Raw genomic sequence first — 14,761 nt, 5'->3', positions numbered from 1 at the left:
TTGTTAAAGGGGGGGGTCTTGTCTGACCAATGATGTGGTCACAAAGGAACTGGATGCAAAAAATAATGTTGATATCATATACTTGGATTTCAGGAAAGCTTTTGATACTGTGGCACATGGAAGATTGCGGTTCAAATTGGAGTGATATGGCTATAAGGGCAAGTTGCTGCAATGGATAAAGGGATAGTTTAGTGGGAGATGGCAGAGAGTGGTAATAAATGGACACTGCTCTACGTGGACCAATGTTATTAGTGGAGTCCCCCAGGGTTCAGTGCTAGGCCCATTGTTGTTTTGTGTATTTATCAATGATATCAATGAAGGTATATCAGGCTTAATGTCCAGGTTTACAGATCATACAAAAATTGGCAGGGTTGTTAATGACAATAATCAAAGTTATGCTGCTGCAACAAGATCTAGAAAAATTAGGCAGATGGACTGAAAAATGGCAATTAAAATTTAACATTGACAAACGCATGGTACTGCATATGGGTAACAGTAACCCAGGAGAAACATACCAACTGTGTAGTACTACACTTAGAGAGGTGGAAAATGAAAAAAATGTGGGGGGTAATTGTGCAGTCAGATATGAAGTTCTCTGAGCAGTGCGGTTATTTTTTTTATGTTATTTTTGGTTTTTAGGAGCATTAGCAACTAAGGCCATATTGCTCCGGGATATGCGGTGGTCATTCCCTGACCTTTCCGCATCGTCCATATTTGGTGGTGACGGGTTCGAACCTCGGTCTAATCAAGAAGCGTGTGCTACGCACTGCTGCTCCTTCCCACCTGGCTACGGAGGCGCCTGAGCAGTGCGGATGGGTTGCAAGAGCAGGTCTTGGAGTTTTGTTAATGATATATAGGAATTTTGCTGGGAAAGAATACTTCCACTGGGAGAGACAAAGAGGTGATTATCCCTTTGTATAAGGCAATAATCAGGTCACACCTTGAGTACTGTGTACAGGTCTGGAAGCCTCATCTTAGGAAGGATGTAGAGTTACTAGAACGAGTACACAGAAGGGCAACAAGATTGGTGAGAGAAACAAAGGGGTACTCTTACCAAGAGAGACTCAAGTTCTGCAAGTCGCAGCCTCAGGTTCTTAATTTGAGCAAGTGGAATACTTTCACTTGCTCAGATTAAGAACCTGCGGGGGCATAGATTCAAACTGAGGAAAGACAGTTGTACAATAGATGTGCGGAAGTTTGCCTTTAGCCAGCAGGTGGTTGATTGCTGGAACAGACTTCCATCTGTTATTGTGGAAGTTGACAGCTTAAATAAATTTAAGGCTGAACTAGACAAACATTTGGAGTGACCGGATGGGTGAAGTGCGATTTTTTTTTTTTTTTTTTGGCTTAAGCTGTATAATCTTGCTTTCTTGCATCATATGCCTCAACTAATGCTAAGAGTGTGGGGCATATTTTTTAAATTAAAAAATTATATTAATGTATGTATTTGACACAATAGTGCTGAGCTGTTAACTAAGTTTAGAATATACACTACCCTACCAAAGTCATAGGACAACTGTAATCATGAACAAAACATGTATTTATTCAAAGAAATTAAGCGTGTTGGTTAATCCGATATAACTTCTTTAATGCCTTGTGGAAAACTTTCTACTAATTTCTGGTAGAACAGTGGTGGTATTGTATTCTGCTTTAAGAATGCATAAAAACATAAGAATGCATCAAAAGGATTTTACTCCACTCCTTAAAGGAGTGGAGTAAAATCCTTTTGATGCATTCACGAACTTCCCTGCCAAAGAGAGGGCACCTTGGATTTTAACCTAATTTTGCAGTCTGATTCATTTCGAAGATCTTCACCTGAGTTGCCAGTCATGGCTCTGTTCCAGCCATTGCCAATGTTCTAATGTTATTCTCTTCGAACATTTCATTAAACCTTCTTTGGCATTCTAGGATGTTGCCAAGTCGGAAGGCGTAAGAACTGCTTCCATGAAATTTCCAAAATGTATTATGACTGATGCATGGAACCATGAATGTATGCACCTAATCCATACCACAAGAAACACCCACAGACCACGAAGTTGCCTACACCCAACTTCACACTTGGTACAGCACACTCAAGTATTAAGTGTTCTCCAGGAATCCTCCATAAGGCATGACTTGTTACTCCAGGGGATTAATTTTCACTGATTTACAGTCCAGATTCAGTATATCTTGTTGTGCCAATCAATGTTGTGTGCATTTGTTTCTGTCATTAAATGCTTGTGGGCTTCAGTTCTTCCATGAAAATTTATGACATACAGTTCTCCATATATCATGGAAACACTTACAGGTTTATCTATGGCAGTTTGCAGCTCAACTCAAACTCTCTATAGTCTGATGATGAGATGAGGTACCAGCTATCTCGGGGAATGTCAGCTCCTGTAGAACAGTATTTTACATTTATCTGGTTGTTTCTTGGGCACACTACCCCCTCGGACTTTCATTTCTCTAGCGTGTGTTGCCAGCTGTTGACTTGGAAGTGTTTAATTTCCAAGCAACAAAACGCATAGACATTTTCTCCACATGATATCCAACTATCGTTACACTTTTGAAACTATTTAATCTCTTTCTGTGTGCTCATCATTAGGCATACACATTTAAAATGAATTTTGGAATAAAAATAAACACTGATCACCTTCACAGGCCAAAATATTTTCATATTTCAGTCAAACACAATTTCCTTCAATTGGAGTGGGTGGGGTGACAATGTCCAGTGACTTTCAGTAGAATAGTATTATTCTTGAATGATGCTATTTCAAAACAATATTATGAAAGGAGACATTAAAAAAAAAACTTTCTCACTGAAATCTGCCTGTGGTACACTAGTTTCTTTTATATGATTAAAACAAGCAGGACAATTGTTGAATGTCACTATTATGGCACAAAACAAAATTTTATTAATCTTCCTCTAATTTCAGCAATTCTTTTTAATTTCTTCAAACTTGTTATTGAACTGTTTATACAGTAAACCACTGATTATCCAGTTTTTCAGATTGTGGAATCTGAGCATATTTTTTAAATATTTTTAAAGAATTCATTGAAGGTTTCTTAAACAACATATGTCTATAAACTGAACTAATTTTTAATTTTTTCTCAAACAGTCTTTTTAACAGATTGTTTTTAAGTTTTATGAATCTTTCCAAACAATGGAAGGTAACAGGATTGTAAGTGTACAAGTTCTTATTTATTTATTTTTACTTTTAATTATCATTACTTTACATAAGTATTGAAGGTTTATTGAAACCAGACACTGACAAGCATTTGTGATCTATCACTCTCCCCGTCATTCATTTACAACAAACTACTTTTACTTCTTCTATTTTACATTTGTGAATAAAATCAGTGTTAAGGGAAAAAGAAAATATGGCATTATAATGGCAATATCTGATTTGTCTAATATTATCCATTTATGATTTTATCTAATGGAAATTTATAACTAATAAAAAAAATTGCATTCAAACACAGTAAAATAATATAAAAATTATACACTTAATTCGGTTCATTCTATAGCTTTGTCAGTAATATGATATACTACTGCACAGCAGATTAAAAAAAAAAATACTAAAATATAATAGAAAATTTAATTAATTATGCTGAATATCACTGAACCTAAATTCATCCATACAGAGTATAATAAATTCATTCAGAAAATAAGGCTTTTAGTAAAAACTGCACCTAACCTGAAATGGGCACACGAAGCCTGACACTGTCTGCATTCCGGATGCGATACAGAGCTAGGGCAACAACGTGCTGGCACCAAAATATGTCTTTAGTTTCACAGGTACATGTAACTGATGTAATCTTACACCTTAAATAAAAACAATATTGGTAACAACAAGAATTTAAATGAAAAGAGTATGCTTAACAACTATATGCAAGGATTACTTTTAGAATTATAAAAAAAAAAAAAAAAAAAAAAGTAAAAATGTGCTGTTATAAATATAAATGCAAACTTTTTACAGTTTTCCAGTGAATTACCTAATCTCTCTCTCTCTTTTTTTTTTTTTTGTTGTGTTCTTTTAAAATTTTTTTATTTTACCTCAGTACCAGTTAAAAACAAGAAAAAATAATAAACTCAGATTCATCTGGTACATGGTGACCTACAGAGGGGGGGGGGAGAGAATAAACTAGCTATTATGCCTCATGCAGCTGGAATAATTGTATATCACAACCAATAGTGTACAATTTAACTGAGGGCAAAGTGGAGGAGAAATTGTTGAAGTTAAACATAAGAAAGGCACCTGGGGTGCCCAATGGGATTTATCCAGTTATATTAAAGGCGGCATCAAAGGAACTAAGACCTTAGCCATAATTATGAGAGCATCCTTGGACTCTGGGGAGGTCCCCATGGACTGGAGATGTGCAAATGTATCCCCAATTCACAAAGGGGGATAGAAGGGTGACACGAGTAATTATAGACCAGTTAGTTTAACTTCTGTTCTGAGAAAAATAATGGAGTCACTGGTTAAAGATGCATTTCAGGATCATCTACACAAGACTGCAGCAATCATTCAGACAGCATGGGTTTGTTAAGGGAAAGTTTTACTATGATGTGGTTACAAAGGAACTGGATGCAAAAAATAATTTTGATATCATATACTTGGATTTCAGGAAAGCTTTTGACACTGTTGCATGGAAGACTACTGTACAAATTGAAGCAGAATGGTATTAAGGGTAAGCTGCTACAATGATAAAAGGGTGGTTGAGTGGGAGAAGACAGAGGGTGGTAATCAATGGACACTGCTCTTCGCAGACTAATGTTAATAGTGGAGTCCCACAGGGTTCGGTGTTGGGCCCACTGTTGTTTTGTATATATTTATCAATGATATTGATTAAGGTATATCAGGCTTAATGTTGAAGTTTGCAGATGATACAAAGTTTGGCAGGGTTGTTAAAGACAGTAATGATAGTACACCACTGCAACAGGATCTAGAAAATTTGGGCAGATGGGCTGAGAAGTGACAACTGAAGTTTAATATTGACAAATGCAAAGTACTGCATATGGGTAGAAGTAATCCCAGAGGAACGTACCAACTGTGTGGTACTACACTTAGGGTGGTAGAAAATGAAAATGACCTAGGAGTAATTGTGCAATCAGATGTGAAGTTTTCTGAGCAATGCAGACAGGCTGCAAGAGAAGGTCATGGGGTTTTGACAATGATATACAGGAATTTTGCTAGCAGGGAAAAGGAGGTGATTATCCCTTTGTATAAGGCAATGGTCAGGCCACGCCTTGAGTACTGCGTACAGGTCTCGAGGCCTCATTTTAGGAAGGATGTAGATTTGCTTGAGTGTGTACAGAGAAGGACAACAAGAATGGTGAGAGGAATGAAGGGCTCCTCTTACCAAGAGAGGCTTAAGTTTTGCAAATTGCAGTGGCTGGAGACTAGGCACCTGGGAGGTGATCTGATTGAGATGTATAAGGCCTCAAATGGGTTGAGCACGCTGAATTCTGATGGGATTATTCCACTTTCTCAGGTTACAAACCTAAGGGGACATAAATTCAAATTGGGGAAAGACAGTAGAATTGATGTGTGGAAATTTGCCTTTAGCCAGTGGGTGGTTAATTGCTGGAACAAGCTTCCATCTGTCGTTGTGGAAGTTGATAGGTTAAATAAATTCAAGGAGAAACTGAACAACATTTACAGGGAATGGTTGTGTGATTTTTATTATTTTTTTATTTTTGGCTGATGCTCATACACTTGCTCATACATAAGCTCAAACACTTGTTTTCTTGCATCACATGCCTCTATTACTATTACCATTTAAATTCCATTTACACTGGCTGATGAATGGGTATAGGCCTACCCAATATTTATTTATTCATTATTATTATTTTTTTTGAAAACTCCAAGAAAGAGAGGTATTAGAACCTATAGTACTTGTCATGCGCATGGGATACTCATTGATATTAGATTTAAATTTCTGTAGATTATAATTATCAGCAAATACGTTTGAAGGGAAGTTTTTGCAGAAGATGAAAGTTGAAGGAATAAATTAGAAAGAAGAAAATTTGATTCTATGAGTTCAAAGTTGAACAGTAAAAGGATGCTAACTGGCTGTGGAATGTGTTCAGACTGGTTTGAAGGAGAGAGTGGGAATTATAGAAGCCAATTCAAAAGAACAGCCCTCATGGAAGTATCTATAGAAAAGGCATGCAGTAGAAACAAAACATCTAGGAGACAGAGAGTGGAGAAACTTTGTGAGTGATGGGTCATTAATTAAATTAATTGCCCTCTTTTGAATGAAATCTAAAAGACTGAAAGGTTCTGGAGGCCCACCCCAGATGGGGGAATATTCCATGGTAGGGACAATTTGCAATTTTTACACAATGGGCATCTATTTGGAGGAAAAGTAATGCCAAGAGCAAAAGAGAAAACCCATATTTTTAGATGCAGAGGAAACAATTTCTGTGATGTCCTTATGCCAAAAGAGAGATTAGAAGTTAGGGTAATACCTAATAGAGATATGTGATCTTGTCAGAAATCTGAGTTTCATCAAAGATAAGCATAGGACCAGAAGAATCGTTTTTTGCAAGATATAAAACAGGGGTGGTTTTTAGAAGGATTGATATTAACTAAGTTATACTTGCAGCAGTGTAGAATTACATTAAGATCAGCATTTAATCCACATTAAATGCTTCTCAAATATCCAGATAAAGGATATTTGAGAAGTTGAAGCTGTTTGTGCAAGGCAAGGTTTCTCACACTGGATGGTGGAATGCAATGTGCTATGATCAGCAAAACTATGGATAAGATTACCGGTCAACAGAAGAAGATCATTAATATAAAAGAGGAAAACCGAAGGAGAAAGAAGTGAACCTTGGGACTGAACACCTGCATTAGTGCAAAAGTTAGAAGATGGAGAGCCATCTACCGTCACCCACAGTGAGCAGCCGGAGAAAAAACTGGATAGCTAGTTACAAAAAGTTGGCAATCCATAAGAGGGAAACTTATTTAGAAGAGCTTTATGCCAAACACAATCAAAAGCCTTTGAAATGTCAAGAGCAACTGCTGGAGTTTCACCAAACTTTTCCGCTGAATTTTTCCATAGATGGGTAACATAAGGCAGTATAACACCAAAGGATCAACACTGACAGAATCCATACTGTTAATCATTGATCAGATGGAAAGTTTCTAGATAGTTTAAGAGTTAGCAGTTATTAGATTTCTCCATTACTTTAGAAAGAGTGGAAGTAAGTTCAATGGAATGATAATTGGATGGAAGGGATTTGTCACCCGTTTTGTGAATGGCCAGATCTGAGCAAATATCCAAGCAGAAGGGAAAACACCGTTGGAATAAGAAAGTGTAAAAAGGTGAAATAGTACAGGAGTAAGCACAGAAGCACAAGTTTTGAGAACAAGTGGAGAAATACCATCTGGACTTGGCACTTTCTTGGTATCAAGACTGTTCAAAATTCTTCTAACATCCTTTTGACAGAAGAACACAAGACAAATTGAATGGTGTGTATTAGGAATGGTAGGAAGTGGTTTACCAAGATCATCAATACACAAGTTAGAAGAAAAGTAGGATGCTGGCAGGTGAGCTTTATCTTTAGCTGAGGTGGCAATAGAACCATCCGGTTTTGACAAAGGTGGGAATAGTGACGAGCAAAAGTTGCAGCCAATAGCTTTGATAAGAGACCAGAATAATGAACTATTATTTGGACAAAGAGCATGTTTTCTATTCTTAGCCTATTCAAAATCTAGTTTGGACTGATTAATATCTGCTTTACAATTATTGCGAGCTTTGGTGTAGGCACAAAGTGAAGTTGGAGATTTGGATGCAAGCCAGTTGTGATATGCAACATTGATATCTTGAACAGTCTTAGCACATTTATTGGAAAACGAAGGTTTAGATAAAGGATAAGTTTTTAAGGTGGAGTGTGGAATAAAGGATTTTATCCCTACAAGAATAATTTCACTGACATAACCTGAGCAACTGTTGACATCAAAAGACTTGAAACAGTAATCCAATGAAGGAAAGAAAAGAATTCTCAATCATCCCATTTTGCATTCTTGTAATGCCAAGCAACACAAGGTTAAGAATGGCCACAAGAGAAAGGATCCATTGGAGAATAGACCATCACCTCGATCTTGTATTACCCCCACATACTTAGAAGGATTATTTATCAGTACAAAGTCAAGAGTGTTGGCTGTGTGGTTAGGATTGTCTGGTATTCAGGAAGATAAATGAACAATATGTGCGAGGTCATCAGTAATTACAAAAGCCTCAGCATCTTGACCAGCTGGGTCAGTGTGACTAGTAAACGAAAGCCAATTGGAGCTTGAACATTAAAATCACCAAGAAAAATTATCTGACCATCAGGAAAGTTGGACTGAAGAAAGTCAAGTTTCAAAGAGAGGAAGTCAAAGTTTCTAAGTAATTACTGGAGCTGGGAGAACTATAGAGGCAACAGATGAATTTGACAGAATGGGGGTAGAGAGATTTTAAGTCAGAGGAGGTTGAAAAGAGGAGAATCCAAATTACTTAAATCTCTGACAGGGAATATTAGAGCAGACATATGTACAAGTGCTACCTCTGAAGCAAAAGGAATCATACTCAAATGATTGGGACAACTGAGATGAGCAGTGATTGAATCAACCAATAATTGTGAATCTGTCAGAAAAAATAAGTGGGAACGGACATCACAAATTTCAAAATGAGATCACTTATATTTATGAAATGAATGATTTAGTGTTTGGGAGGTTTAGTTTATTCTAGCCATGATGTATTCAGTAGTAAGAAAAGGTGCAGAGGTCATGTTGTATGAAGTAATGAAATTTTTGGATATGGCATACACATGGCAAGAATATACCCTGCTCTTTGACATAATGCTGTCTCAACAATGTTCCCCACCCGCACCCACACTATTTTGACTCCCTCCAGTCACTATCTGGCAGAGTAGAGGTAGCATGATTATACACTAGCTGATCCTGAAGCCGCCTAGAAAGTTACCAACAAGTTCGGTCCAGTGGACTACCTAGCAGACAGCCTGAGAACACTGTTTTAGAGCTGTCCCCTCAAAGTGTAAGGAAGGTTAGATCTCACCAAGTCATCTATCATTACTTCAAAAGACATCAGTTGTACTGCATGATGGAAGAAATGGGGGGAGGGAGTGCCAGAGCATTGCTCTGGTTGATGAGTCATCTGTAATAACAATCACAATAAAAATAAAGTGGTATCAGCCCTTCAATTTTCTAAATTGGTTTTCTTTTTGCTGTGTATGCAGAATTTGGCACTGTTCTACAGCAACCTTTATGCTAATATGCCTGTTAATGACTGATATTCCACCAGTGAAAATTTAAGCTAAAAACTAGAATGACAGAATAGCCAACATATTGGAGATGTAAGGCAACAAAAGCAGGGGTCAGCATGTGATACTAAGCAATACTCTAATCCAGCACACAGGAAGCCTAATAACAGATTAAATTATTTATACACCCATGTAATTCATAAAATTCCCTTCTGCTATTTATTTACAACAGTGGCCAGATTTTCCTTTGATTTTGAGAGTTTATCTTTAATACAGATATGCAAGCAAGATAATAAATGGCAAGAATCATAAGGGGTGGAGGGAGGGAGGGAGGGAGAGAGGGAGGGAGGGAGAGAGAGAGAGAGAGAGAGAGAGAGAGAGAGTAGTAGTAGTAGTAGTATAACCAGAAGTAATATATCAAATTTAAATTTTTTATTACAATACAAGCTTGATTCAATATAAAAAGATAATATTGTAAATGGTTAAGCTTAAATAAAACAAAGGAAAGACGAGAGAGAAATTAGAAAAGGAGGAATTAAATTAATAATTTTTTTATTTTGAAATTTAACTTCTTCAGCCTTATAATTTATGTATTCTAAATATCAAAACTGGTTGTCTGTTCAATAATTTTATTACTGATTGCTATTTTGCTCTGGATGTGCTCTTTTTCTTAAAGTACATAGTTATGGTGTTATCTGCTGAGATAGTCATATGTATATATATCTTTGCTACTGTGTTCAGTAGCAAAATTTTGTGTTTTATTTTCTTAGGAATTAACAGCACCTGAGATGAAATTCCTAAGGTACACTGCTGAATAAACAAAATTAGATGACAGAAGGGGGGGGGGAGAGAGAGAGAGAGAGAGAGAGAGAGAGAGAGAGAGAGAGAGAGAGAGAGAGAGAGAGAGAGAGAGAGAGAGAGAGAGAGAGAGGCATTTATATAAACATTAAATAGGTGAAAGGATGCAATCCTGCTCTACATACGAATTCATCTCAGTAAATGATGATAACCCAGTTGGGATTTATATTGGAAAACTGCTTGTTGGATACATATATAAAGAGTATTCAATATTAGTAGAAAATTAATAGAGATTTGATAATTTAGAAAAATTTCAAAATCTTTTTTTTATGATTATATGAACACTACATGTATTTTCACACTATAGAAAGAATTTTGAATTTTTCATGGGCTTTATAAAATTTGCAAAAGTTCTGGGCCCATTGTTATTTTTTGTATTTATTAATGATACTGATGGGAGTATATTAGGCTGAACATCTAAGTTTGAAGATAATAAAAAGGTTAGCAGGGTGGTTAACGACAGAAAGATATGTGGGGTGAAAAATGACAATTGAAGTTTAACATTGACAAATGCAAGGTACTTCATATAGGTACAGAGATACAGCTGTTCAGAACTACCACAGATAGAGACATTTGCTGTGGTGGTCGCCGACCTCCGTTAGGAGATGGCACACAGAGAAAGAGAAGAGCATATAGGTAGCAGTAATCCTAGAGTAATCCTACAGTGTGTCACTACACTCAGGGTAGTGGAAAATGAAAAGGACCCTGGGAGCAATTGTGCAGTTAGATATGAAGTTCTCTGAGCAGTGCAGACAGGACAGCACATGGAGATTTGTCAACAATACACAAGAATCCCATTATAATTATCCAATTGTATAAGGCAATGGTCAGGCCACATCTCGTGTGCTGCATACAGGTCTGGAAGACTCATTTTAGGAAGGATACAAAGCTGCTGGAATTGGTACAGAAAAGGACAAAGAGATTGGTAAGGGAAACAAAGGGGTGCTCTTACCGAGAAAGGCTTCAGCTTTGCAAATTGTAGCATCTAGAGACTAGGCACCTGTGAGGTGATCTGACTGAGGTGTTTAAGGCTTTGAATGGCTTGAGCAAACTCAATGCTGATGGGATTCCTTCTTTTGTTCAGACTATGCCCATAAAGGGACATAAATTGAAATTGAGGAAGGATGGTTGCAGAATAGATGTGCAGAAGTTTGTTTTCAGCCAACAGGTGGTTGATTGCTGGAACAAGCTTCCATCCACTGTTTTGAAAGTGGATAGTTTGAATAAATTCAAAAAACTATACAAACTATTGGAGGGGATGGATAGGTGAAATGTTCTTTTTGCTGATGATGATGATGATGCATAAGCTTGCAGCATTTGCCACTACTAATACTAATATCTCCCCCCTCCACTAAAATATTGTGCTTGTGTCATTTTTTTTTCTCAGAAATATGGTTCCTGCATTAAAAAAAAATTGAAAATAATAATAATAATAATAATGCAACTGTGAACCATATCCTTACTGACAAATACTCAAGATTTCATCCACTTTGCTCAAATAGATAACCCTATGGCAGTATACTAGACTCTGAAATCTGCTTTTTTTTTTAAAAAAAAAAAGGCAAAAAATATAAAACAATTATAGTGATACTGTAAAATTTTAGGACAAAAAATATATACAGGCAACCCCCGTATAACAGGGTACTTCTACAACACGGTACTTATATAAAACGGTTTCTCTCTAACACGGTTAGGGAATTACGGTAAACCTCGCATAACAGGGTATTTTTGAGCTTTTGTGCAGGGGAAACCCTGCTATTATGTTGGATGTAATTTTTCAACAGTTCCACTCTTTTTGAATCCCCACTGTTGACTTGCTAGTCAAAAAAAAAAAAAAAAAAAAAAATTATTGAGAAATCCCTGTATTTTATTTTGTTGGGAAATTTGCTTGTTACTTCTGTTATATTGAACTTGTACTTGTTGAACTTGTGGAAAAAATCTAGATTTCATAGTTTTATTACTATTAGATGGAACACCAGACCATCCAAAAGATTTAAGTCATCCAAACATTGAAGTTATATTCCTACCGTCACAGTTGTACTGGGTTAATACACCTTCTTTCGTTGAGCTGTTAGATAAAGTCATTATATCCACCTTTAAAACTCATTACATCAGAAAATCGTTACAATGGATTTTGGAAAAAATTGATTCCGAATCTACTAAAGTAATGGAGGCATGGAAACATTTCTCAATCGTGGACTATCAGAATCATATCTTTATTGCTGAAAGAAGTAAAACCGCCAATGTTAAATGCGGGTGGAAAAATATATGGCCAGAGTCAGTTTGTTCAGGAAATATGATCAAATGGGTAGAAAACGGAATTGGTGCAATAGTAGAACTTGCTACGTCGGTAGGAGGGAAAGGTTTAGATAATATGACTACTGAAGCCTTCCTGAGTAGCACAGTTGTTAGAATCGCTCTCCTCCCCACACCGGGTGGAAAAGACAGGAGTTCAAATCCTGTTGATGAAGGGAGGAAATTTTGTGGGTCTTTTTCACAACGTGGATGAGTTAGTCGGGGTCAGGTGAAGGTAGCACAGTTTTTCTCCCAGAAACTCAGGTAGTTTTCGTCCAACAAAACAGAAAATTGACATCAGGACACATGCAATTTATAGACAATATACACAGAATAACATGGCCTTAGTTGCCGATGTGCCTAAAAAATAAAAAAAAGATATGATTACTGAAGACTTTCAAGAATTACTGGTAGAAAAAGAGGCTGGCAAAGCAGATTTGGTGGAAATGGCATCGGAGGTAAAATCAAATCAATTCAGATGATGATAGTGCAGATGAAAATTCTAAAATTCCAAATTTTACACTAAAAAGCATAGGGGAAGGAATAAAGTTAGAGGAGCAATTAGAATCTTATTTTTTGAATGCACATTCTTGAATGAAAGGAGCCAAAGTTCAAAAGGCAGCTTCAAAAATGCTTAGTTCCATATGATGAAATTCACAAAAATTTATCAAGCAAAAGCAAAAGCAAAAAAACCCTAGATTACTGATTTTTTAAAGAAAACAGAAGATACACGAAATCTAGAATGGCGTATTTTTGTTAACATTTTGTTAATAAAATAGTGTATTTTTGTTAGTTTTTGGAATGTAACCCCCCTTTTTGTGCTTTTTCTTAGTCCCGTATAATACGGTTTCGCACAACATGATATTTTATAGGAACCTAATAACAGTGTCATACAAGGATTACCTGTATATAAAAATCTGTACACATTTAAAAACTGCTAATTCATTAAACCTTGAAGAAAATATAACTTTCATCATAACAGAGTGGTAGGTAAAAATTTTGCCTGATACTGTGTTAATCGTTTGCTAAGAGAAAAAATAATGCAAATGTTTGTTATATTTGTTTGTTTGTTACAAGAAATTTGTAACAAATGTTTGTTACAAGAAATTGGTTCATTTTGGAAACAGTAAATTTTATTTATATTTTCTGTAAGCATTACTTTGATTTTATCTTGTTCCACTTTATTTTTATTTTATTATTATTAATTGGTATTTATTTATTTTTTTTGTTATTATTTCATTTTTAGCAATCTGGTTCTCTCTTGGGTTGCTAGTGAAATATATACTTGCAATAATGATAATATTATTTGGAATACGTTTGGCCTAACCAGCTATATTAAAATTTAGCTTATTCATTATTATTTCCTGAATATATTTACAGAAACAGAAAGCGTGCAAAGTGATGTTCTTCATCTCAATTTTGGTGGTTGCCCCCTTGATAACGTCAAGAGTTAATTACCAAAGTAGGTCAAAACTGTGCAATATGCAACAAGCTTTGTATTTTTTAGTTTTTTTCCAGATACTCCACATATTCACTACTATCACTAAGATATTTATGCAGAGGTATATTTTTCTTGCAGCCTTCTAACTTACGTACATACACAATCAAAATTTCCTAAGTAATCAAACGTATATCATTACTTAAAATACTTTTCTTAGCTTTCCTGAATATCTTCACTAAATTATAATTTTATACATATACTCATTATGGTTGTGAGGTTTAACTGCTTAAGCAGTGACCTTAGCACACCAATTACTTTAATTTTAAATTGCTTTCAATTTCTCCCAACCAGTTTAACCACTTCCTATTCACTGTAATCATTGTGGTGCATAATAATGGATTGTAGGTTTTGAATTGTGGTAAACAAGTAGCTTGTAGATATCTCAAAAGTTTGAATCATGTGGATCAGCATAATTAGATAATTTTATTATCTATTATAATTAATTTATAACTTTACAAATGGTAACGGTACAGCAAAATATACATAAGGCAAACTTTATAGCAAAATACATATAATGTAAACTTGATAGTATAACAGATATAATGTAAACTTGATAGTATAACAGATATAATGTAAACTTGATAGTATAACAGATATAATGTAAACTTGTATCTGTTATACAAGATAGTGTTATTTATTCCATTTAAGTATATTAGTTTAGTATTAGTATTGGCAAATGATGCAAGAAAGCAAGCTTATAAAGCATCAGCCATAAAAAAAAAAAAAAAAAAAAAAAAAAAAAAATCCTACATTCACCTGTCCATCCCCTGCAAGAATCTGTCTAGTTCTTCCTTGAATTTATTCAAACTACGGACTTCCACAACAACAGATGGAAGTTTGTTCCAACAAACCTG

The 14,761-nt window shown here is 35.6% G+C and overlaps 1 protein-coding gene across 1 annotated transcript in view; it reads right to left on the bottom strand.

Annotated features, from left to right (window-relative positions):
• Positions 1-14,761, bottom strand: part of LOC150087255 (zinc finger SWIM domain-containing protein 5-like) — a 452,587-nt gene that overhangs the window by 174,657 nt on the left and 263,169 nt on the right. The window contains exon 3 of the mRNA XM_090372423.1: positions 3,678-3,805. Coding sequence (XP_090228549.1) covers positions 3,678-3,805 — 128 coding nt within the window. The remainder of the gene's footprint in view (positions 1-3,677; positions 3,806-14,761) is intronic.

Source organism: Mastigoproctus giganteus, chromosome 4 (genome assembly GCF_048544385.1).
Source record: "Mastigoproctus giganteus isolate SK-2022 chromosome 4, ASM4854438v1, whole genome shotgun sequence".
NCBI lineage: Eukaryota > Metazoa > Arthropoda > Arachnida > Uropygi > Thelyphonidae > Mastigoproctus > Mastigoproctus giganteus.
The sequence above is the reverse complement of the archived record's forward strand: the minus strand, read 5'-3'. Positions and strand labels throughout refer to the sequence as shown.